The sequence below is a fragment of the Camponotus floridanus genome, unplaced genomic scaffold (genome assembly GCF_003227725.1).
Source record: "Camponotus floridanus strain SB8 unplaced genomic scaffold, Cflo_v7.5 scaffold45, whole genome shotgun sequence".
Classification (NCBI taxonomy): domain Eukaryota; kingdom Metazoa; phylum Arthropoda; class Insecta; order Hymenoptera; family Formicidae; genus Camponotus; species Camponotus floridanus.
Window position 1 is genome coordinate 854,137 of NW_020229603.1, and position 26,165 is coordinate 880,301.

The 26,165-nt window shown below is 33.3% G+C and overlaps 1 protein-coding gene across 21 annotated transcripts in view; it reads left to right on the forward strand.

Moving 5' to 3' along the window:
* Positions 1–25,931, forward strand: part of LOC105256745 (cAMP-specific 3',5'-cyclic phosphodiesterase) — a 316,988-nt gene extending 291,057 nt beyond the window's left edge. For 20 of the 21 annotated variants that reach the window (XM_025411912.1, XM_020029220.2, XM_020029212.2 and 17 more), the window contains 5 exons: positions 15,930–16,023; positions 17,158–17,387; positions 21,083–21,346; positions 21,578–21,677; positions 21,904–25,931. In XM_025411912.1, coding sequence (XP_025267697.1) covers positions 15,930–16,023; positions 17,158–17,387; positions 21,083–21,346; positions 21,578–21,677; positions 21,904–22,715 — 1,500 coding nt within the window. In that variant the 3' untranslated portion in view covers positions 22,716–25,931. Of the gene's footprint in view, positions 1–11,054; positions 11,603–15,929; positions 16,024–17,157; positions 17,388–21,082; positions 21,347–21,577; positions 21,678–21,903 lie in introns of those variants that run through there. The other variant, XM_020029224.1, reaches the window with a different exon arrangement.
* The last annotated feature ends 234 nt before the right edge of the window (positions 25,932–26,165 follow it).

Consider the following 26,165-nt stretch of genomic DNA (forward strand, 5'->3'; position numbering starts at 1 on the left):
TGAACAAAAGATACAATGTTTATATTTACAAATTTCTTCTTTCCTTTCTTCGCCTGAAAAAAATTGCTGTCAGGATTGGTAATGCAAAATATTCAAGACGATTTATAATCTGTGATGTACGTACGATTGTTTAAACCAATTTGTTTAAACATCCATCGAGGCGTTTACGTTATCATGTGTGTAGATTTCGCTTTTTGTTTTGTTTGAGTCAGATATTTCTTTTGGCACAAAAGTAAGAATATATTACGTTGTTTTGAAGAATCATTAAAGAATAAGTAGGAAACGGAATGTCTAACAGGTGCGGAGAATCCGTAGAAAGCCTATATAAATCGCCTTTACTTCTTCGAAACAAGAAATTATTTTTACTATCGTATAGAAGGCTGGATGTTACTCATTTCATTGATGATTTTAAAATTGATGTTGACTATTTGCTATGCGATTAGAAATCCAGAAAATCATAAAAAGCAATTAAACGTTCGTAATAAATTAAACTAAATCTCTCTCGTTAAGTCTTCAGAAAGAAAAAGTTGTACTTTATATCCCACTGTAAAAGTTTTTCTTCAATTTAATTTTTATTATATATATAGAGAAAGAGAGAGAAAAATCTCTGTAAAAAAACATTTGCGTCCGCTTTATTTTTCTACTAATTTTTCATAGATTTTACGTATACGAATTTTTATTAATATTTCAAAATGCAAGAGCATGTCAAAATTAGTTTAAATATAACAGAGTTATCAACTTTCAGACATTATTATCATAGAAGACTTTTACAGACTTTTAAAGATAACGAGAGTAGTAAATACGTGATAAATGACGTAAATGTTGCTTGAAGCACTCTGGACGAGAACTTTTATTCGCAGATGTGCACGTGGTATGTTTATCTTTAGGACAAATCACTATAATTATCACTGATTTATCGCTATTTGCTTTTTCTGTGTGAATGTATGAATTAAAGTATACATGTAAAGACGAAGATGCATGCAGCTCAATGTTGCAAACAATAGTGATACATTCTCATCTAAAGCATAACTATCATATTTAATATACATGTATATAATACGATTTACGTGATGTAAATATTGATCATATTTGAATATTGTTAAAAATCGATGTTAAAAAATCAATATTATAAATCCATATTCTAATTTATGTACAGATATATAGCATTTGTTTTTTTTATTTATAGTTACATAATATGAAATTTTTTAACTTTCTCGTAATATATTATACTCGTAATATTTCATAAGTAACTGTACGAAATATTTGAAGAATTTTTATAGAAATATCTCCTGCATTTTAATTACTATTTTATTTAATTTAATAATTATAAAGAAACTTTCTGATATGATAATTTTATTAATTCTTCTTCTCAAATATTTTTTTCATTTTTTTCCTCTTTTTCTTACATATTTAAAAAAAATTAGGTATATAAAAGCAGAAAGCATTTTGCGAGAGATACGCTTTCTGAGATCTTTTATTAGATAATATTAATGGAAAGGACGATATATGATCATACTCGCTTTTGCCTTTGAAAACTAACTTTGGGGATTGACTATCTCCGTTGTAAGATTTATGACTTTGATGAATTACTATCTGTAAATTAGTAACGTTAAGTGATATCGGAGAGAAAGATGCAAGACACATAAGCTGCATATGCAATGTAAAAAGCAAATGTGCTCTTTTTTACGTAATCAAAATTTCTCGGATAGCTGTTTTCAAGGATATTCATTATTTTTTCATTTACGCTTTCATACGTGTATCATATAACTGTAATATTATAAAATATTACTTATTCAAAAGCTACAAATATCAATTACATGTAATGTAAATGCATATAAATGTGAATTATATGACTTAAATGATGTAAAAAAATCAGAAAGGATGTAAGAGAAAATTGCGAGTGATTTATTCTTGGCTTTATATAGGTAAGACCAATCAATGGCTTCTAGTTATGCTCCATTGATTAATTTTATCACTTATGCCAGTAATAAAGGAGGGTCTTTTGAGAGATGTTCCTGTAACCTGGATACAGTAGATAGTTATTAATCGTTCCTCGTAAACAGATCTAGCGATGTATGGGTACACACATGGACGAAGATAATATGGCAGGCAGTACGTAAATAGGAAAATCGATGGAGCTGTTCTCTTACCAAATAACAAATTCCATCTCCATTCATGCGAATTGCTTCATTCTTTCGGTCTCTACATTTTTCTCTCAATATAATTTGAAATCTTTATTTATTTAATGTTTTTAAAAATTTAATATAATAATATCTTTGCTCTTGTGGATTTGTAATAATATATCGTCTATATTTTGCTACTATCTTATTGTTATCATAAACTTAGCAATATTGTTGTTAAATTTATGATAGCAAAAAAAGATGGTAGCAAAATAAAGAATGTTAAATAAACAACATTGAATTATATAAAAATAATATTATATATTTTTATTTAAAAAACCGATTAACTTTTCCATGCATACGTTTTTCTTTTTTTAGCGTTATATGTACACACGTGTCGCCATTATAAGTTGATGGGATTATAGACCGCTTGGTTTTATTGCACGTATCAACAGATATATATATATATATATATATATATATATATATATATATATATATCTTTGTTGTTGAATTTTAGAGATTGATCTGTTTTATCATACTGATTTTTGTCCCGTGTTGTAACATAAACCTAGAACACATTCAGTTCAACGAATGGAATTTGTAACAGGATTGCGTGACAATGCGTAAATCGTTATAGATATAAATGAGAAATCACTCAGTCTTTTTTCGATAAAATATCTCTATAAAGCGTATTTATATAAAATAAAAATTTGTTTTCCGGAATTTTAATCAACTTTCGAATCGTCTGTCGACCGATTACATTATTCGCTGACAGATACGTGTAATATTTTTTTTTAATATTAAATTTTATAAACTGATATAATAAGTCTTATTTATAAAATTACTTGTTTATTTTATTTGCCGCTTATATTTTAGTAAATAGGAAAAAATTGTGCAAAGTAGGAAAATTTAAAAATTCAGACGTATTATTAATTATTCTCCTTGCAAGAGAGAGTGTCTCTATATCTATGTTTTCTATATAATACTGGAAATACCGGTTTTATGGGATATTTTCTATTATGCGATACATTCTATTTTGCTTTAACTGTTTATCGAACTCTGCAATTTGTTTGCTATAAATGATCATTTAAATATCATTGCGAACAAAATGTCAGTGATTTGATGAATTGTAGAAAGGATTGCGGAAAATAATGAAATATACAATTAATTGCTTTGAACATATATTGCTATTATTTTGATGACACGAGTTATTTTCACTCGCCCTTTATTCGCGTACAATATACTCTACAATTTAACTGCGTTCCAATTCGGACTATAATGGCACGTGAAAGATACACGTGGAGAGGGTATGTGGTTAAATGTAGATGTAATGTTGCTCTTGCGCACGTGGAAGAATATTTTGATACCGTCAGCTATAACAACTAAATTAAATTTCGGAATTAAATTAATTAATATACAGATGATAATATAATGTTATTATTCGTATACTAATACACAATTAATAATTATTAATTATTGATCGGAAAATATATTCAAAGCGTAGAATTTAATTTTTCAACGATTAAATCACTAAAATGGTTTGATAGAAATAAAGATTATTGGAAAAATAAATAAAAATTACATATTCTTTTATTAAAATAATCAAATATTAATGGAATTGTAAATAACAATAATATCGTACATTCAGCAAGTAATAAATATGATAATTCTCAAAACACGTCAATCAGTTTCTAACAATTTTTAAATATAACATGATTATTATCGATTTATTTTTGCAATACATAAGAATTCAATTTTAACAGAAATTGCGCGACATTCTTATCTCATTTATGTTTTCTCGTGAATAGTACATTTTATTCAACTATCATTCATTATCTTCGAATCGTTTTCATCTCAAGGACCACCATCGTTGTCATCCGCATATTATTGTATATGTGCACTATAATTTCTATATATGCAAGTAAGATAGCTCTTATCTCTCGACATGGTTGTTGCACCGAGACTGCGTGTCAGTCTCGCGATGGTATACGATTAATTTATAACGGTATTATTACTCCGAATCCGCTGCGAGAAGAAATCATTTACTGGAACCGCATACAAAATCACACAGCTATGACGTTCTCGAAATAGTCGAGATCTGTTTTGAACTCAGATTTTCATGAGGCTACGATATATATCTCATGCAAGAAGGTATTTTTATTCTAAAAGTCTACCTCATGATTTAACATTGATTTATTACATCCTCAGATACCTTATCTTTAATGTTTAAGTGTATCTAAATTTGAGTATGTGTGGATTTCTCTTTTACTGTAGATGTTTGAAATTTCCTGGTATTTACGTTACAGTATAATTTGTGAGTTATTAAGTAAGTTCTATTTTTATATTGTTCTATTATATTTTTTGAACAAAATAATTTTATTTAGACGAGAATATACAGATTCTTATTTATGAAAAGCTAAATATAATTATCCAGGCATTATAATTGTTTATAAATGATAAATAAAAGACATTTAAATATATGGAACGTCTTTTCTCCTATGAGATATTGATGAAAGTTTAAAATTAATATAAAAAAATGTAATAGAGAGATATAGGATCTCGTAAAAAAAAATCTTCGTTATCAAACCATAAAATTTTTATAACATGTATAAAAAAATAATAAAAATTATTAAATTAATTTATTATTAAAAATTATTAAATTATTAAATTAATTTTAAAATTTACTGAAAGATACAAGATTCATAAGGTAAAATTATATTTGTGTTTATAGTATTACGTCCTTAAAAATGAACAATATTATTGAATAGCCGCAACTTTCTTTCCCGACGAGATCGCCAATCAAATCACTGAGGAGCGAGATTGCGTGATCGGATGTATTAGACACATCGCAATCTGATTGTATTTATGAACCTCGTGATGCTTGTTTAGTGATTGTACATAATAAGTAGCCGATGTCCGCATGTAGCACGTGTCTAGTTCGTGAGCAGCTGCTAGCAGAACAGTAATAGAGATATATTGACATGCTATCATTTTATTTTTTCATTCATCAGATTTAAACAGCGTTATTAAGCAGACGAGTGTCCAGTAATTTCTCAATAAAATATAACACAAGAACAATATATAAAATACAAATTAATTGATACTTTCAAATGATTCTATTCATTCGATATATTAGTTATCGAGAGCATCGGAGTGAATATCTTGTTACATCTTTGGACGAGAACAAAATTGCATGTTCAATTACACAGGCATGCATGTTTGGAATCTTTCCATCTGATCGTAAAAAACGATAGTCTATAATAAGAGGAATTCTACCAGCTGGAATGTCGTAACGTTTCGCGACAATAGAAAGATTACATTATGCATGTTTATTGCGATTATCTCGCGAACAATGTAACTGTAATTGCGATATTCAGATTCTATATACATGAACGCCTATCAATTATTAATGTCTATTTCGAGGATTTTTAAATATCACAATTCCGAGACAAACCACTGGAAAATGTGATGGTTTTTGTCAGTAGTTGCGTAATATTTGCGAAAAAAGACCTCCTTGAAAGGAGGACACTGAGATTTTAATCATTATATCCTTGACAATTTTTGCACATATCCAATATATGCTACAACATGAGCAGACGTATTGAAGAAATATTGAGATACATTTCGGAATAAATTATTTTTTTTTTTCGTGTTACATATAATGTTTATTTTTAACATGTATTGCCATCGGATGATCGTTAATGTAATTTGTAACTGGTATCTATCTTGAAAGGAAATTAGAGAAGTTAAAAATAATGTATGATGTAGAAGTCTATGTCAAGATAATATAGGACATATTTCAAAACAAATTGAAGCTATATAAATCATCAATCACGCTTGCGTTATTCTGTATCTTTTGCGTTGATATCATTTATTATGTAATTTGCATATGCACGTCAATAGGTAAGCAAAAATCAGATATTAAGGAGGAAGAATGTCGCTTTAGATACAGAAAATTCGTTTTACTTCAAACGCTTTGCCAGCGCCTATCGAAGGATTATCGATCAGTGATACATTTCAAGGAGAAACTAGAAATTGAGGAAGATATTTTATTACGATGGGGTAAAGAGATTGGTTGATGGTCAATCTTCTTTATAATTTCCGTTTGACGGGAATTGATATTTTTAGGAGAGTTAATCGTTGACAGAAGAGACGTATTTCTTCTAGGCTCCCTTCTTCTTTAGACAGATTCTTTAGACAGATTCTTTAGACAGATTCTTTAGACAGATTCGCTAAAAGAATATATTATCTCCTTGAAAGTATACTGACTAAATTGATTGTACATGCTTCAACTTCCTTGAATTTTTTCTAAATTTATATTAGGTTTTTTAAAGCTATTTCAAGATTATGTAACTAATATTTCATGTAACTGTATTATTACATTTACATATGTTAATAATTGAATAAAATTCTCTGACAAATGAATATACAATGATATGATGATTGATTGATATTTTTAGGAGAGTTAATCGTTAACAGAAAAGATGTATTTCTTTTAGGCTATCCCTCCTTCTTTAGACAGATTCTCTAAAAGAATATATTATCTCCTTGAAAATATACCGAAGATTGATTATATACGCTTGAACTTTCTTGAATTTTTTCTAAATTTACGTTAGGTTTTTTAAAGCTATTTTGAGCTATTATATAACTAAATATTTCATGTAACTGTATTATTACATTTACATATGTTAATAATTGAAGAAAACTCTCTGGCAAATGAATGTACAATCTTGTAACGGATCGGAAAATTGAAATGTCTGCATTTTATTACGATGTGTCAGAACGAAATGTTCGCAGAGGAATATCTACTCTAACGGAAGATGGATGAATTTTATCGAATTTACTGTTTCAAGATGCTATCTCATGTATGTTTCAAGAGAGAATATTGTTATTAATACATATATTGAAAGCACTCAGGAATATTTAATGATAATTTAGCGAACTGTTTTTAAGGCCATCAGTAAATATCAACGTCACATTAATTTAATTTAGGTTTACGTAAGTCATAAACTTGATCACTATTTCTCGCATATATGTTATAGTACAAATATAGGTATGTACGTTATCAGAGGGGTTTTAATTGTCACTTTATTTATTAATTTTTACATACTTCGTTTATAGATAACGTAATAAACAAGATATATATATATATATATATATATATATATATATATATATTGGAATAATACATAAAATTGACATTACATTTGTAATAGTTAAAGTAGTATTTTAATGGCGGACGCGTTAAAAACACCGACGATAACGGCAGCACCGATAACCGGATAGAACATTAAAAATAAGTGAAATAGTTCATTACCGTGACCTTCTTTCACCCATCAGAAGGAGGAACTGGGCTATTTCTGACGACAGCGGTGCCCACATGCATCGGCTGCAACGATCGATAATCAGTCGCTTCTCACGCGGGACATTCATGTTTTTCGTCACCGAGGCGTTAGGTGCATCGATCGTGTTTCCTCAAGCTAGGACACGTTGTTTGCGCGTTAATGCGTGAATGCGTGCCGTGCACGGGCGTCTTCGCACGCGGGCGAGCGCATAATGCGGGATGTACATTATTGTCTTGCTTGCAAAATTGTCACTTTCGCTTCTCGCCAAGCGAGAGAATGTGATTGTGTGCGAAGCTCTATTTTTAATACTTGAGAGTTCGTTGTAACATATATAAAGAGAGATTACCTCAGTCTTTACGAGATGACGAAGACAACGCTCGTTTTCGTGCAAGTAAATTAGTCAGTTCCTTTTTTTTTTAATTTTCTTCGTATTTATGAAGCTTCATATTTACCTGGATTCTTCCACGATTGTGCACAAGGCAAATAGCTATATATATTCCTTTTCGTGAAAATTTAAGAGATGCACTTTTGTGATAAATATTTTTGTTACACATTTTTCTCGATGCATCATGACGTGGAGATAAAAATGAAATGAAAACGAAGTACAGTGAGGCACTTTAGTTATATGTTATTTCGGTATAAACCCAATATAATGGACATTTGTGGTTGATTTTTTTCTGAAAATTATAAATTCCTTTTTTTCTGTGAATTCCATATTTTTATGTTTAACGAAAAATATATATATTTAAAAGGATAAAAAGATAAGCTCAGTTTTTCATGATATATAAAATTGGATAGAATCTTTTGCATTTCATTTTTCATTACAGAGAATTTTGCGCTTGAAATAAACATGACTTTAATCATAAACTGTTTACATTTATAACTATATTTGCAATTTCTGGAGTAAAAAATCTGGAATTACAAATTGTTTGCGTTTTGTCTAGAATCCACACCCACGCGATATTTGACGTCTGTGATATTCCCTTCCGGTCTATCTCAAACTCTTTTACGAATATTTCAAATAAACTCTATCTACGCCATCTCCGAGAAACGTGCGTTCTTGATAAGCATAATATAGATTTCTGCCTTACATATCGCTACTCCGGAAGAAATAAATGGTTTTTAGAACATCTTTTATAACATCTTTTTCAGGTATAATATATAATATATACCAGTGCCAGTAAAAGTATTGCATCACCTCCAAAAATATAGGAAATACAATTAAATGATTAAGTTATTTACTTTTTTTCCTAGACTATTTTACTTATATTCATAGAATTATTAAAACATAAAATAATAATATTAAAATATAATTTTGGTAATATTTAGATATATATATTTGTTTTCATTAGAATTAACATTTCATTAAAATTAACGTTCTCTGTTTCTATAAATGATGCAATGCTTTGTATTGTATAGATGTACAGAGATTATATATTATAAATAGATTCTATAGATAAGTATTATAGATTTATATTTTATCAATTATATTATAGATATAATTGATAATATGATAGAGCAATAGCAAAACGTAAACATAAATATCATTGTATCATTATATTTTATTGATTACCTAAAAGAATATTTTATTACAAGGAAAATGACATGTTCGTTTTCTTGCACATTAAGCTAATTAAATATTCGTCATCGAATCATTTATCTCAATCTCAAAACAAAGAGTGACATGAAATCTTTTATGCCGTTAAACATTGGTCACGTCATAACGTAATATTTGCTTAATCATACATACTACAATGAATATGACAGTGATGCATGTACACTATGAATCTCATTCGCTAATCGGTTAAACTAATATATATACGAGAAATTTCGGCTTATGTTAGTATCAAGGCTAGATTCTATCGCATCAAAATAAAGTCAGTAAAGAACGCCTATTAAAGTAGGATAGCACGAGGCGAATAGCGGTTCTAAACGATCCATCGAATGGCGCGTGCGGTGTGTCACGTATTCTCGTACAGTTTAATCACTGATGCAATTATCGATGCAACTCTTGCGCAGCAAAATTTTAATTTCTTTTTTAATTTTTTATTTTTAAATTTCGTAAACGTCATTTTTTTATCTTTTATTTTATTGTTAATTTCTATTTGTTTAAATCATAAACACTTCTCTACAAAATGAAAACAAAAAATCTTGTGGAAAAAAATAAAATATATCAGTTGCATTTGAATAAAGGAGTAAAAGAGCTTTTTGTTTTGAAGAAATCTTTTTTTCTAGACGTAATAGTTTTCAGAATACATTCCTAAAATTCTAGATGATATATTAAATGGCAGGAAAAAGTTGTCCGATATGTAATTTTCTTCGAAAGATTCGTTTTGAAATATAGATGACAGGTTCGAGGTAAATGGCTGGCAGCATTCACGCTGAATTCGTCTTAGGTCCAAATTTATTTGTATACTCATTGTTGGCGTATTCTAAGAAGTGGGTCGAGCTTAAGCAACACTCGAAATAATGAACGAAAAAATTTGCAATTTCTAATACATTAGTAAAATAATTTTTTATATTTTATCGTCAATGCGAATGAAATAATTAATAAAACGATCAATACAGATTTTCACTTCGCGAGTCTGGCACGTGTGTCATATACGTGTCAACTGGCACGTGTCCATTGATGGATCCCTTTGAAATTGATTCCTGTATCAGACTGTTCTGTACTATTCTGCATTTCCACTGCATTCCGTCTGTAGCAGGATTGAGAGATTATTGCAGTAAGCTATGAGAGAGAGAGAGAATTAGATACCTATTGCTTCTATGAAATTAACTTCTCCTCGCAATTTCTGCTTCTATGAAATTTCCTGCTGATGAAACGATCTTGGAAAATCCATACGCATCAAATAAGATTCTTTGTATTATGGATGTATTGACATTTGTCTTGTAATGTCTGTCACACTCTCAGTGGAATATTTTTTTACTTTCAATTTCTTTTTACTTTAAAAATTGTCAAATTTAATTTAGACTAAAAATTAAACAACGTTTCATTGAAATAATAATAATATCGATCTTTAAAAGCATGCATGACAGATTAAAATTATCCAGACAAATTATATATCTTCTTTTTAAAATCTTTAGTTTCGAGCCTTAATTAGATTGGATCCATTGAGTCTATTATTATTAAAATTTTGAAATTCTTAGAGACGTTTGAATCAACATTAATTTACATTACCAAATAATTCTGATTAAATACATTTTCTTATTTTACATCCTAGAAATAAGACTACGACCGAAAAAGAAACAGCTGACTAGGTTTAATTGATTTAGGCTGTGCATTAGAGATGTTAAAGGCTCTTAGAACTTACATATTCGCTTCAGTATGGGATAAATGCAGGACCAATGCAACTGTCATATGGCCCTGCACATGTATCCATTGTAACTCGCTTGTTCCCCGTTTCACGCACTTGCTCCCCACTGTGCAGCCGCTCTCTTTGCGGCACTGCAAAGTGGAGCGAAGAGAGACACCGACATGTATGAAATGTGAGCGGGAGGGAGAGCCAAAATAAGCAGTAGAGACGGGACTGACACGCGGGGCGCCGAGATAAAAAGCCTGGCATTCCGATTCAGACGCGTAGACAACATTTAGCAGGCGGACGGCTCGCAGCCTCCGCCACTTGCCAGGCATTTACGAGTGAGCTGTGGATGTGTCGGTGAATCAGAAAGTGCTCTCGCAGAGTCCGTGACTCTTCTCCGCGTCATCGCGAATCGACGTCAGGACTGGAATTGGAGCAGTTCTTGCCGATACATCACGATTCACGTTGTTCTCCGATCGAGAAACTATCGGGTAGTCTGGAATCGGAGCAGATTCGATCCACGAGACCCGTTTCTGTTAATCGATCCTCGTGAAAGTCAGCTCTCTCGCGTCGTGGCCTGATAGACGTTTGTCTTGTCATAGTTGTTGCACGCGAACGCGGCGGTCAGTGACTCTTCCTCGAGTTTTTCACGGGAAAATTGTCAAGTGTGAAACCGTGTACTAGCAGCTGGAGCTGAATAAATCGCATAATGATGCCGCAGACGACAAACGGTGAAATGAAAACAAATAACATAAACAAGTCCGCTAGGTACTTCAATTATCTGACGACTCTGGCGGATCTCACGGCAATAGCTAGCATCATGGCGGTGCAGGTAATTTCGAGATTGTTTGATAATCGACATGACGTATGCGAGCAGGCATTGATTTCTTCCGGGACATTTAGCGTGTATTCCCGACATGTATTTCGATTAATTTTATAAACTATAGCGGTAAAATTAATGTTCAACTTGTAAAATATAATCATTAAGAGAATGAAAAGAGATATTAAATATTATATTAATTATATTCAAATTAATCTGACATAAGCTCATCAATTTCCAATGGGCCATAATCACTTTTAACAGAGTTGAATTACGTTGCATTTAATTAATGAAATTAGTTATATAATCGAGGAAGTTACTAAAAAAACGCAATAAGCCAGTATCTATAATATCCGATTTTATCAACGGATCTCGATAGATTTCATCGTAATGACCATCTGTCACAGTGATTCAGGCAAATAAAAGCTACAATATATATCTCGAAAGACGATCGATCGCGTGGGAACATTCGTTTATTACTGCTGTTGTTGTCGTAATAAACGCATGTCACAACGGAGGATAACGAATGGCTGGTGAAATTATTTGGCGATGCATTTTCATGGTGTGACCTGAATTCTAAATTATCGCAAAATCATTCAACGATGAAGAATAACAGAGGTATCGCGAGATGACAGGTATACTTATTGTCCAATAATAGATCATGTTATCGATAGCCGCACGTGTTCTTCTGTCTAACTGTCAGACGTATCAATACTTTGAATCTTATCGAGAGCTTTCTGTGAAAGCTCTCGAGGTACTAGCATTATCTCGGATGAGGGTGGCGATTAATCTCGATTAGCAGTTGAAATAATGAATGAATGATTCAACTTGGAGACGAATTACGAAGAAAACAGATAGAGAACAGATTATCGAGCAGAGATCATTGCTCGTGTCGCTTTCCAAGAATTATCTTTTAACTTTGTCTGAGATTTTGATACACGTTATACATTATAAATATTTTGTGTCCCATAAATTTTTAGTGATGCTAAAAGATTCCTTTTGCAAACTTATATCGAAATTGTGAAACGTTTACCTAAAAAGATATGACGAAAACTAATAGATATAGATGGATATGATTATCCACGAATGAACAAACGGGAGATTGTATTATCGCCAGCGAGAGATATGGCAGATAAAGTTATATAGGGTCAAGCAATCGGCCTTAATTAATGATTCATGCGCGTCTTCGTAATAATGAAACTGCACTTGCGGTTTTATTCACGTCAAAGAACGCGCGGAGTATTGAGATTCATGTTTTCGCGATTTAATATTCCGTCCGTTCACGGTTCTTTATACTTGCAAATATCCGAATTAAAAAAAAGTACTTCTTATGCGAATTAAATTAAATTTGATGAAATATATTCGTGCCAGACACAATGATGCGGCACCGGATGCTTGTTTTACTTTCATAATAATAAGAAATATTTCATCTTAAAGATTATATCAAAGCAAAGAGTAGAAGATAAATAAATGTATAACTTTAGTATAAAAATTTTTTGAAGTACAAAAATTAAATAAATATAAAAAACAAATGAAAATGAAAAAAAGAAAAATTCATCGCAAAAGTAATAAAAGATATATATAAGGAAGAAAGAAACATTTTCTGTTGAATAGGATGTTAGTTTAACTACTGACTAATGTAATCTAGAATTGATAAAAAATGACAGTAGCGCGTAAAGTTTAACGAGACTTTAGACGAAGACAATGAATCATGCGAAACAATACGATTATCACGACTGATTAATAAAAACGATGTGCGTTCAAGAGTACTATGGAATGTCGGTGCAATCTTGACCTTTTGCGACCTTTCAATCAAAGTTCATTGATAATTATATGAAGGAAAGGTGATTCTCGCAAATAGAACGTTGATGTTATCATAATAGTTCGAATAATCTTTTATCATGCGGGATTTATATATAGACATTAGAATATCTACATCTCTCTCGACACTTTCTTGTAATTTCAAAAAAATCTTGTCTTTAATATAATTAAACGATTTTTATTATCTTATCTATAAAACAAACTAATCACTCGTAATTATCAATTTTATTGTCGTTATTGCATTTATCTGATTACGTCAATGTGATTTAATTACGTTTTGATCGCGTTAATTTTTAATGATATAATAACTTTCAATAATATTCAGGATAAAACGAGATTAATCTCATTTCTTACGTTTACTTAATAAACAAGATTTATTAAAAGTAAACTTGTCAAATGTAGAATTTCGATAGAAATAAAATTTCGATATCTATTTCCAGGTGCATAGGTAGCTCAAATTTTCGACAATGCTTACAATTAGACAAACTGTGATATAACTCCTTACACAATACTTCGCATTTAAAGCGAAATATTATTGCAGAAGCATCTCGTTATGGTATAATATACTAGGAATTATCGCAAGATTTATATTCCGCAAATAATGCCATGAATTTACGATCGCTTTGTTCGTTCGCGAAATCTCAGTGTGACTACTTGATACGAGATCGCGCGAATCAAACGTTAGTTTCGCGTCGTATTTGATGCACGCCACGTCGTTAAACAGGATTTCGATTTTCGCTGAATTCGTCGTACCTAAGAAAAAAAATCTTATTGTGCATTAGAATGGGAAATGAACGTAAGCGCGCGTCAATTTATTGCTCGCGAGCGCACGTATTACTTTCGGTTTTTTCCATCGATCTACTTGAGACCTTACAAAATCCTCTTTATCTTTATGGTACCATGCAGAGAAAGTATATTATGTTTTGAACAAATGACATACGCATTATGATAAACATTATGCCAATATTTTATGAAAGCAAACAATTTCGCACCTTGGAATAGTCGCTTCTTTCAAAGTTTCACAAGATAACATATCAATCGTTGAGGACGAATGGAAAAACACATCGATATGTAAAGCGTTTCGAAAATTAGAGTTATTTAGGAAGATAAAAAAATACTAAATGATATACACATGCGTGTAAAAATTGTTGGTAAAAGGACGTTTGAATTAATCTGACACGCCTTTTTTATGTTCTTGTCTCTTACAAGGCTGCTGCAGTTGACGTTTTCCCTATCTTTGTTATTTGAAGATTTTTCCCAAACAGAATTGTAGGAATTATCGTACTTCGACAAGTATAGATAATCATAACTACGTAAAGCGATAGTAATAATTGCCGTATAAAGTATATGTGTATAAAAAGTACGACGATGCGCAAATGTTATATTTTATCGCTGGTTAATTCTCGTTTGGTAGATATATACGTAATAAACAGGCTATACAAACGATAATTGAACTAATTAGTCCGATAATGCGAAGCATTTATTTATTTTTATCAAAAGAAGGTCGAATGTTAACAACAAAATAGAACGCGCAGAATCGGGCAGTTATCGAATATAATAAAATAACGAATCAAAAAATTGTTCAAGACGCGTGACAGTTTTTAATTTTGTAGAATTGACAATTTTGTTATTTTTTTTTTTTATTAAATCGTGGTCAAATAACGAGACTTGGAGATGAAACGAAGCGCGAGCAAAATGTATCGGGTCCCGGAGGATTAATTAACGTGTTATATCACTCAATAATTTCGCTGTACGGGTCATTACTCCGGCTCACAAATATATGTATATATATATGTGTGTGTGTATATATTTGCATGAATACATATATTTGCATTTATCGCAAAGATGATATATGTACGCGATGATAGCGGCTCTGATAAGAACGGAAAGCGCAAATTCCAACGGAAACGGCATTATTTGGCGAGAGTTTGCGTTTGTGTTCCCTGTGCGTGTGTGGGCGGAGAGATGACATGCACAAATATCGTAAATATTCGCGACGAGATAAGGGTAGAAAATTACAGGAATGAGAGGACATTTTTGCCGGTCGTCCCAGATTATCGAAATCCGGACTTTATCGGTTTTCCCTCGTTTTTTTCCTCTCCTTTTTCGCAAATCTCGCGCTAGCTTTTCAATTCATTATCCGTTTCTTAAATCCTTATCCGTGATAATTGTAAATATCCTCGGGATAGCCATGATTTTCTTCCTTTCGCGAATATATACCTGGGTCGGTTTAATAAAGAGACAGATTTTATCTCAGGTAATCTAATTAAATTTCTTTCATAAAAAGAATTTCTTTCATATAAAGTCGTAGAAAATTGTTGAATATTCTTTCGATGATGTAGAATATTCAAGTCTAGGATGCGATACGATTGAATTTATTTATGAATACAAATGATGAATATACGTTATCACAGTAATTTATTGACTCATATATCAGCAAGTTATATCCTTGATTACTCTTTCTCTAAAATTGATCTGACTCTTTTAATGATTCGCTTCCATCTTTTTCTTGTTACAGTTCAAGAGAATGCTGAACAAAGAGCTATCGCATTTCTCGGAGTCATCCAAATCTGGCAATCAAATTTCGGAGTACATCTGCAGCACCTTCCTTGGTAAGTGAAAAATGTGATCCTTCAAACTTTGATGCGCGCAAAAGGTTATTGTAATAATATATGTATAAACCTATGTAAAGTATAAATTTATGTAGGTTGGGAGGAAAAGAATAAAGATTGACGTTTTTCTAGAAAAAGCTATATACGTTTCCGCGAAATGCCAGAAAAAGCAAATGCCGAGAAATTCGCGACACTGCTGTGTCTAACGAGGTCATCGCCAGAAGCGAGTTTTACGGATGCAATAAAACGAGCGCTCTTACGCATTAAAAGCCCTTGAAAGACCGTAACCGGTACCACCATGACCATTCATTGTGGTTAGCTCGCTTTGTCCGATGAACAAATTGTCAGTTATGGTCACGCAAGGTTTATCAGCCAAAAAGCATAGATCGATCCCTTTGTACTCGAGACAATGTTCTGCAGAAAACACAAAGTATTTCTTGAAACGACGCGATATTTTATTGAATATTGTTTCTTCTTAGCCTTTAACGGAGTAATCCAGTGCTCCTTTTAGCTTCGTTCGACGCGCTGATTTCATTACGTTGCTTCCTTAACGAGTTTCGTTACGTAGCTTCCTAACGAGTTCCGTTCGATCGTCGGCTGTAAAACGAAAGTTTTCTGATATCGTAACAGAAAGAAATCGGAAGAAGACTGACTTTCGCAATGAATGAATCGATACGTTTGATGATGCAACTGCATAATCTTATAACCTAATGATAAATTTTCTTAATCATGTTAATATTGTTACGTTACACGACACGAATTATCAGCCATCTGTTGTTTGACTCGAACTTATCGGTTAATCTGGCCGCAAACTACAAGCTGATAAATAAGCGCATCGAATAATCTACAATCAAAGATATAATGCAAGTGGTTGTCATTTTGTACATACATAAATTAAATCTCCACATTCTCCTTAATAAATGACATTCATATATCGATTATTTAATCTGTTAGTTTTTACATAAATTTTAAAAAAATGCATTACGCTTTTTTTATAAAATATTACACACGATATAACTTGACATTATATTTTTTATCGTGATATCATTGGAAGTTCTGCCAAGTTTAGTGCCGATCACAGAGTTGACCGATCAACTTATCCAATCACGCTTCCGCTTTCTGCCCTCTCTCTAGACAAGCAACAGGAGCTGGACTTACCATCTTTGCGAATCGAGGATGCGGTCGCCGCTGCGGGCAGCGTGGATGCACGGGCGGCGAAGAAAAAGGATCGTGTACAAAGGGGCCCCGCCGCTATGTCACACATCAGCGGTGTGAAGCGGCCATTGACACATACCAACAGCTTCACCGGGGAGCGCGTGCCGGTTCACGGGGTGGAAACACCGCACGAGGAGGACCTCGGCAAGGTGATCCTTTGACCTTTAATACCTTTATCGCCACCGTGTATCGCGAATGGTGTTTTCGACTCTTTCACGTATATGCCAGGCAGCGTCGCGCAGCTGGGTATCGCAAATCGCGGGGATTCCGTAAACGTAAATGTGGCAAAAAGGTAAAGAACAAAATTAATTGCTGCAAAAATACACATCGTACAAGAGTATAATAATTAAATTCGAAATTTTAGAATCGTTAAAAATATCTTAGTCACATCACAGGAAAAAATGAAGAGATTTTGTAATTCAAGTTGCTCATAAAAATTTTATTGACTGTTATTACGTAAAAGAAAATATACAAATCTCGAAAAATGGAAATAAAATGTCTTTCGTATTGATTAAATAATCAATATATTATTACATATATATTATTTTCTATTTATATTAACAACGCGATTCATTTCATGATTGCATTTAGAATAAATATTATAAAGGGAGAATATTTACATTCACATTTGAATCTTGATATTCGTGAAAGATAATCTACGCCTATGCATCTTTAGTTGTATCCGAGATTTGATGAATTGCGCCCACGTATGATATATTATCTTATAATCTTGGAAAACACTAATTATCGTCAGGTACTAACATGGCTTTTGATAGAATTTCCCGGAATGATATCCACCTACGTGCTGATTACAGGAGTTCGATGGAATAGAGATTTATTTAATGCAGGATTATACTAATGATAACCTAACGAGGAAATACACGTGTAATCTGTTATATATTATTGATTATAATCGTAAAACTCTTTGAAAAGAAAAGGATTGTTAATAGAAGGTTTATAATTATTAATATATAATGTTATATATATGTATGTATGCATGTATCTATAATGCATAACTTTAATACAAGTGCTTGATAATTTGTTTCATAATTGGAAAAGCTTGATTTAGTTATGAATAAAAAATAAATTTTACTAAGCGAATTTTTAATAATTACGTACACAATATAATTGAATCTCAATAATCAATTATCGCGTAAATCCCATTAAAATCGTACAATATATATTGTTAACAATTGCTTTGTTTTCCGATTTTATAATCAAAATGCAATACCAAAATCGATGTAGAATGGATTACACGTGCCGCTCTTTCTTATTAACAATGAAGATATTATGATGTGTGACGTGTTACGCAATTTACGAAAAACTAATTTATTTTAATTTATATGTACATAATTTTAAACGCTCTTAATTGATATAGAAATATAATCTTGCACGCATACGAAAAACATATTGGTAATAATATAAAAAAATTTAATTTTACATGGAATAAAATCCTCTTGCAACATATCGTATTCTATTTTTCAAATTAGACTGCATCTAAGAGCATTCTTAGATTTTCTTTTAATGGAACAATCTGATAAATATAGAACTAAAGGTTCCTTCGTGCAAACGTTTCGATTTGATAAATTTATCCCAGTGAATAACCTCGTTTACTATTTTTATCGTCGGTGATCCCGTTCCTTTTCGTTTATTTTTTTTTTTTTTTTTTTTATTTTAAATCGACGCATACTATTAACATAAATTCCATCTCGAAACCGAAAATTCTACAGTGTTTTTGGCTTTTATTTGGCTGTTATTGTTATCTTATAAATCTCAATATCTATATTATTCGGTTCTGAAAAATTCCCTAACCATATCCTTCATACAATACATGCTCCATCGCCAAATATTTACAGTACATCCAATTTTTCGAAAGCATTAACGTGCACGGAATAACGATATAACGACACACCGAGAAAAGTAGGCAAGAGAGAGACAGGGAGGAAAAAGGGATTAGATCGGATCAACAGCGGTAAGATCTTGCGGATTAGAGAGATCGGTAATTAAAGCGGTTCGCGCACAAAGTTTGCGCAATGTCATTAACTGTGTCGAGTCTATATTAACTGTGTAACGTGTTGACCGAACTTTCATCATGCTTCTTCTTCAGAGGATATATGCTTTGTACGCATAATAATGTCAAGCGACTGTCGCGTTATTTTTAATTTCATGCATCGTTGTGCATGGACACGATGAGATTCACGCAATGAATAAATCCGAGTTTATTCATTATATAAAGAAAGTTCCATCAGAGAGCGAAACGTCATTTCCTCCAAACCATTAGGGACCGCCAGGGACATCAAACCGGGAAAGAATAGGATTGTTTTTAATGTCATGACGCATCGCACCGGTCACGGAGTCGCTTAGCAGTAAAGTTTAATGGATTTTGAGGAGTTAAAGTCGAATAACCGGAATTTTTTTTTTATATTATTTGTTGATATTTCCTATTCCATTTTTTTAAGTGAAATAATATAGTAAAGAATTTGGATATAATTATTGATTTGCACATCAGAACTTATAATTCGCTGAAGATATTTTTGCTTTTACTGAAACAAAATCGTCTTGAGAATATCATATCGTGCATATTGATGTCTTTTTCGTGTTTCTTTTTTATTTGATTCTGCGATTTATGATTTCGCTGGGGAATACGTGTCGGCGTGGATGACTTTTTACAAAGTAAAATGTTTACTCTGTGGCATACGAGATTACAAAGTGGTTGGTGGTTGTACATATTTTAATCGGACAGAAACATTAGGGACGAGGTCATGCCGTTTCGATAACCTGAATAACTCGGGCGATTAGCGACGCATCTTTTGTGGCAGAAACGAAGAAAAAACTCATTTTCGGCTCTTCTACAAACAACGAGAGCGATATCGACGTCCATGGCATCTATGATAAACTAAGCGAGATTTGATAAATGTTTTAAAGAATCGCTTTTGATTTCTATTAAATATTGCATCGAATAAATGTCGAAAATTTAATTCTTTCCGCTCTAAAAATTATCCTTTGTCTTTGTATGTTTTTTTTAGAGATTTTATTTTTGTATGGAAGAGCAATAAAGGTCTTTCCATTATGATAATGAAGGTAAATTTTTTTGAATGAAAAAGGAGAAGGAGAATGGCAACTAGATGTAGTATCATTTCTATTCTGCATATTAATCGGATCTCTCGTAGAAGGATCTGTTGGCGATATGCTTATTAAACTAAAATACGACGCAGGCGTATCCTTAAATGGCTACGTGATCCTGCAGACTTTCCTAGACACAGACTCATTTTTTTTATGCCTACGCAATAGTGATTCAACCGTCTCAGAATGCTCTTTTAATGCGTTATGAATACTTCATTTGGTGTTTAAGTTGATACTTCCCATGTATGTTGGTCCAGAAACGAAATTATTATTACTCGCAAAACGATGATAAAAGCTAATTGTAGTGTTGTTATTTACTCAATTAAAATTATATTTTATAAACAGTTTTAGTATATTGAAAATTGTACATCTTTCCTTCTTGAAATCATTCACCTAACGTACTTGTCTCATTTTTATCGAATTTATTATCACTATAAACAAACAATCTGAGACTTTCTGTGTAATGTTGTCCGTTAATAATCAACTCTACGTGTGACCTCTCAGCGATAATTCCAGACCTCCTCTATTATCTTTAGCCGAAACACATCGACTTCTTTCACTTAATGAGTGAATTGTTTGCGTTTATAAATCAACGTCTCATTGCGATATAATATCTTGTGCTGTCATTTGGAAATAAAACATTTAATTAATATATCTTATACAATACCGATATGTGTACTATCATATATCACATATTAATGTTGTCATATATTATTTACAGTTGCTCTCGGACATCGATAAATGGGGCATCGACATCTTCAGGATAGGCGAACTTAGTAATAATCGACCCCTCACTTGTGTGGCGTACACGGCCTTCCAAAGTCGAGATCTGCTCAAATCGCTGGCAATACCGCCCAAGACCTTCGTTACCTTCATGATGACCCTGGAAGATCATTATGTGAAGGATAATCCTTTCCACAATAGCCTCCACGCAGCTGATGTGACCCAGTCTACTCACACTCTGCTCAACACGCCTGCCCTAGAGGTTAGTATACAAATAATATATATTTTATTTTATGCATTATGCCGTTTGTCTAACAAGAATTCGAAATAACTTGTTGTCACTTATATAATAAATTAGCTATAAATATATTTTCTATTAATGAGTGCGATATATTTAATTCTTCATAAAAAGAAGAATCAAGAGTGAAACATCAAGAGTGTGATAATTCTGTGATAATACATTATAAGTAATGTGTTGTTTATTATATTACAGTCCGTGTTCACACCGTTGGAGATTACTGCTGCGTTATTTGCGGCTTCTATCCATGATGTAGACCATCCAGGACTCACGAATCAGTTCCTCATTAATTCAAGTAAATATCGACATGTTAAAATTTTTAATAGTTTTCGTTATTTATTTATTTATTTATTTGCGACAGATAATATATTTATATTTTAAATAGTATATTTCATATCTTTTTATCATACAAAAGAAAAAAGAAAGTGTATAACCTTTTTGTTTTTATTGTATATCTATTTCTATTCTATTTTTGTTTCTATAGTAATGAAGAGAGAATTAATGATATCTTTTCTTTTCAGGCTCTGAGCTCGCGCTGATGTATAACGACGAGTCAGTGTTGGAGAATCATCATTTGGCAGTCGCGTTCAAGCTTTTGCAGAACGAGGGTTGCGATATATTCGTGAACATGACGAAAAAACAGCGGCAGACGTTGCGAAAGATGGTTATTGATATGGTTCTCTCGACGGATATGTCCAAACATATGTCATTGTTGGCTGATCTAAAAACCATGGTGGAGACGAAGAAAGTCGCTGGTTCTGGCGTATTATTGCTCGATAATTATACTGATCGCATTCAGGTGCTGGAGAACCTGGTGCACTGCGCCGATCTGTCTAATCCAACAAAACCATTGCCACTTTACCGACAATGGGTGAGTTTGCTGATGGAGGAGTTCTTCCTACAAGGTGACCGCGAACGGGAACAGAACATGGATATAAGTCCAATGTGCGATCGACATAGCGCTACAATCGAGAAGTCGCAGGTCGGCTTCATTGATTATATCGTGCATCCATTATGGGAGACCTGGGCAGATCTGGTACATCCGGATGCGCAGGAGATTTTGGATACTCTTGAGGAAAACCGTGATTGGTATCAATCGATGATACCTCCCTCGCCGCCGTCCGATGAGTCGCAACAACCAGCAACGAATGAAAGTCAGCAACAGCAGGATAGGATACATTTCCAAGTGACGTTGGAAGAAGGCGACGAGACCGGCGAGGCGGTAGAGGGTGGTGATACCGGCAGTGATGGCGGCGGTGGTGAATCGACGACATTTACTGGCGAGGACGCGGGCGGTGAGACGGGGGAAAACGTCACAGAGGCTGGGATGTGACGGAGGCTCGCCGGGATTTGCAGAAAGTTCCATGAGAAGGTGCATCAGAGCTGGTGGCGCGTGCGTCAGTGACATTTGCACGTAGCCGCGCCTAGCCGCCGGTCCCTTTGTATCGACCTATGCCGCGTTGGCCGGACCACGAGAGGAGGCGGTTGAGATGACGGGAGCCATCTCGATCAGGCAACAAGAGATAACGTCCCGACGACGACGGAATTATGACGGAGGTGCGAAAATGCGTCAGGATCGCTATGTTTCGGCTGGACCGAAACGAGCGACGCGAAAGGAGCACGTTTTGCCGTCGTCGTCGTCGTCGTCGTCGTCGTTCTAATTTCGTCTCCGCATCTCATTCAAATTCTATCAAGCGGGAGGGGCGAATCTCTTCACAAAGTACCTGCGCAAATAAAAGCGGCAGCTGCATGTTTGCGATATATATCGAGTGGGTGGCAAGATGTTTTTTGTTTTCTTATACACACGCACACACCGAAGATGATGATGATTGTGGGACGGTGATCGTCCATCGTGTATCAATCCATCATCTTTTTTTTTTGACATATGAAGATGTGCCGCCGTCGAAGGCTGGAAGAAGCCTCTCTTCCAAAACTATGCAGGATCCTCAACAACATATCAACAATATATACAATGGATTCTAGCCGAAGCATATTAGCGAACAAATTGATGTCACTGTCTTCTTCTTGAACGTTTCAAACGTCGCACAGAAATTATCGTGAGTCAATTGAGATTTATTTGCATATGACAGAAATTCCAAATGCGCTCATCAATTTGTTTCTTGTGTTACGATATGACATCATGTTGTAAATTCAACAATCTGTTATGATTCAATTTTGCGAATAATCGAAATGTCCCACAATAATCGATGTTCAAAATTACATACGCGATATCGAATGGATCAAGAATACGTTATCCGATACATACGATACATCAGAAAGAAATAAATGAAATGGAGAGAACAATTAAGCGGATACTCAATATCATTAGGCGTTCATCTTTTTGGTTCTTCGACGGTCATTCAAATAGTCACCTACTTATCGGTAGAGAGAAGGATACCTGTCTTTTTAATCGTAAGATTTTGTCATGTTCGCTTTGTAGATGTAGAGAAATTCGTAATTGAATTGTTCGTAATCGAAAACGAGAATTCAGAAGTAGCCGCGTGTCTATAAAGGAAATGCTAGAGCAAACACGTAGAGTATTACTCACCATTTACATGATTTACGAGAAAAAAGCGAGATTAATTCGCTATTTTTTTCCAACTCGCGTAATCAATGGGAGAGCACCGAGCAGCAGAATGAGAGGAAGGAAGGCATCGAGATAAGGGGACAATTAATTTTAATACACAACTATGTCGAGAGCTGGCCTTTTCAGCTTGTATTAAAATTAATTACCGAGACGCTTTCTTTTCTTGCGATATGTATACAATATATATACACAAATAAAAATATACATAAAGAAACATACATATACAGACACATGACACAAACGCAATACGTACAACTACAACTGCGCGCGAGGATATATATCGATAGATGTTTTTAACCAAAGAGTAATATATAAGTGATTGTTAAGTTGATTGCCGAGCGTGCCGTTCACCAATACGTCTTCTGACGACAAATATTCCAGCGACGGTGAACGAATCGTTCTGGAATTTCGCGTGGAACGTGAAAATGAAATCATCTTCTCGCCACGGATGTCCGTGAATCGCTCAAATTTGCAAATTCATTCGGTATTCAAAATGCGATTGCCCCAAGCGAATTTGAAATTATCGAGCCGATTAAATCGCCGTTCAAAGGCCCGATCGTTCACAATGCCAATCTCGTCGTGCTTCTTAATGTACAAAATTGTTGACATCCCACGAAGATTATTCTCTTCCTCTTTTTGACTAATCTTTAATTTCGTCGTATTGGTGAAATGATGACAATTGCGCGCCTCGATAATATCAGGGAAATGAATGTGAAACACGTCTTTTTAATGACCGAGTGTAAACCGAAGATCAGCCTAAACCAAAATTAATATTATAACTATTTAAATCGTAAAGCTTGCCATCGACTGCGTGGAGAAAGAAATTTGGTGTCTGATTAGGCGTGTATAAGCGGTGATAGCTCGGGCTCATATAATCATACATTTCTTAATCACGTTAAGGGAATTACCTTATAATCGCATAATAAAAAAGAAAAAAGAAAAAAATACTACGGAGAAAGCAAAATCTCTATGTGTGTTGTAGACAGTGATCTAGTGAGTGTTTGGTGCTGGCCACCAAGTTTAGCTTGTAAGAAAACTCCGAGGTTCACAAGAGTCCGCGACTACAATTGTTAAGTCAAGAAGGAGAGTTAACTTAACGAAGTTTTTAGGGCGTAAGCAACGAGGTTATAATAATAATAATATAATAATAATAATTACTGATAATGATCATAATATTAACAGTAATAATAATGATTAAAGCGCGATAAGAAAGATACTGATTTACTAGTTAACGATAACACTCACTACGCAAACGAATCGAGATTACGTTCGCTTCACGAGGCAACGTTATTTGAACGAGGAGAAGTAGAAGAAGGGACGATGAAGTGTTATCGATGATGTACCTCTGCATTGACGCCGAACTGGAAACTCGGCGAAAGTATTCGATTAAACGGTAATCTTTTTAATTTAGTGCGAGTGCGCCTTTGATTGTATTTTGGCGTGGACGAGCGGAAACGCACTCGTTCTTTTTTCCGTAATGTTTTCTTGTCGCTCGTCTCGATGGATCTCGCGGGTATGCGCGCAGGTACAAATATAAAGAAACACGCCACACAAAATATGACTTGTTATATAAATCTCATTGAATTAATTCGATTTATCGTAATTAAAACATCGTTATTTGAGCAGCAGCAGTTGAAACTGGTGTCTTCTGTACATAGCGATCTTGATTGTTTGTCAGAGATTCAAAAAATAAGGAAAAAGAACGCGAAAATAAATTATTATTCACAAGCACGTGAGAAGTGGCGATTCAATGTTTTTGCGAATATAAACAAATCGCATTGTGATTCAATGAGATGTGTGTAACAGTATCTAGTAATAATAGAATTATATAACGGTGATGAGATGACGAGGAGAGAAAAATAAAAATACCTTGTTTGATTGCTGGACAGTTAAATGAATGTATTAATATCGTGTAATCGTCGTACGAGATATATGTGTAATAAAACATATTTATTGTCGGAATTCTTACTCTTTCTTTCTTCGTGCCATTTCAACAACTTGAAAAAATATATAAATAATTATAAAAATATTTGATATGCATATGTAAAACATTTCAACATTTATCACAAGATTTTTTTTATGGAATAATTTATAACTTATTTTAAATATTAAAAGAAAATGTATAAAAATATCTAGGTCTTTGATTCTAATTGCAATTAATTCTCAAATTACGAAAAAAAAAAATAGGAGGCGATG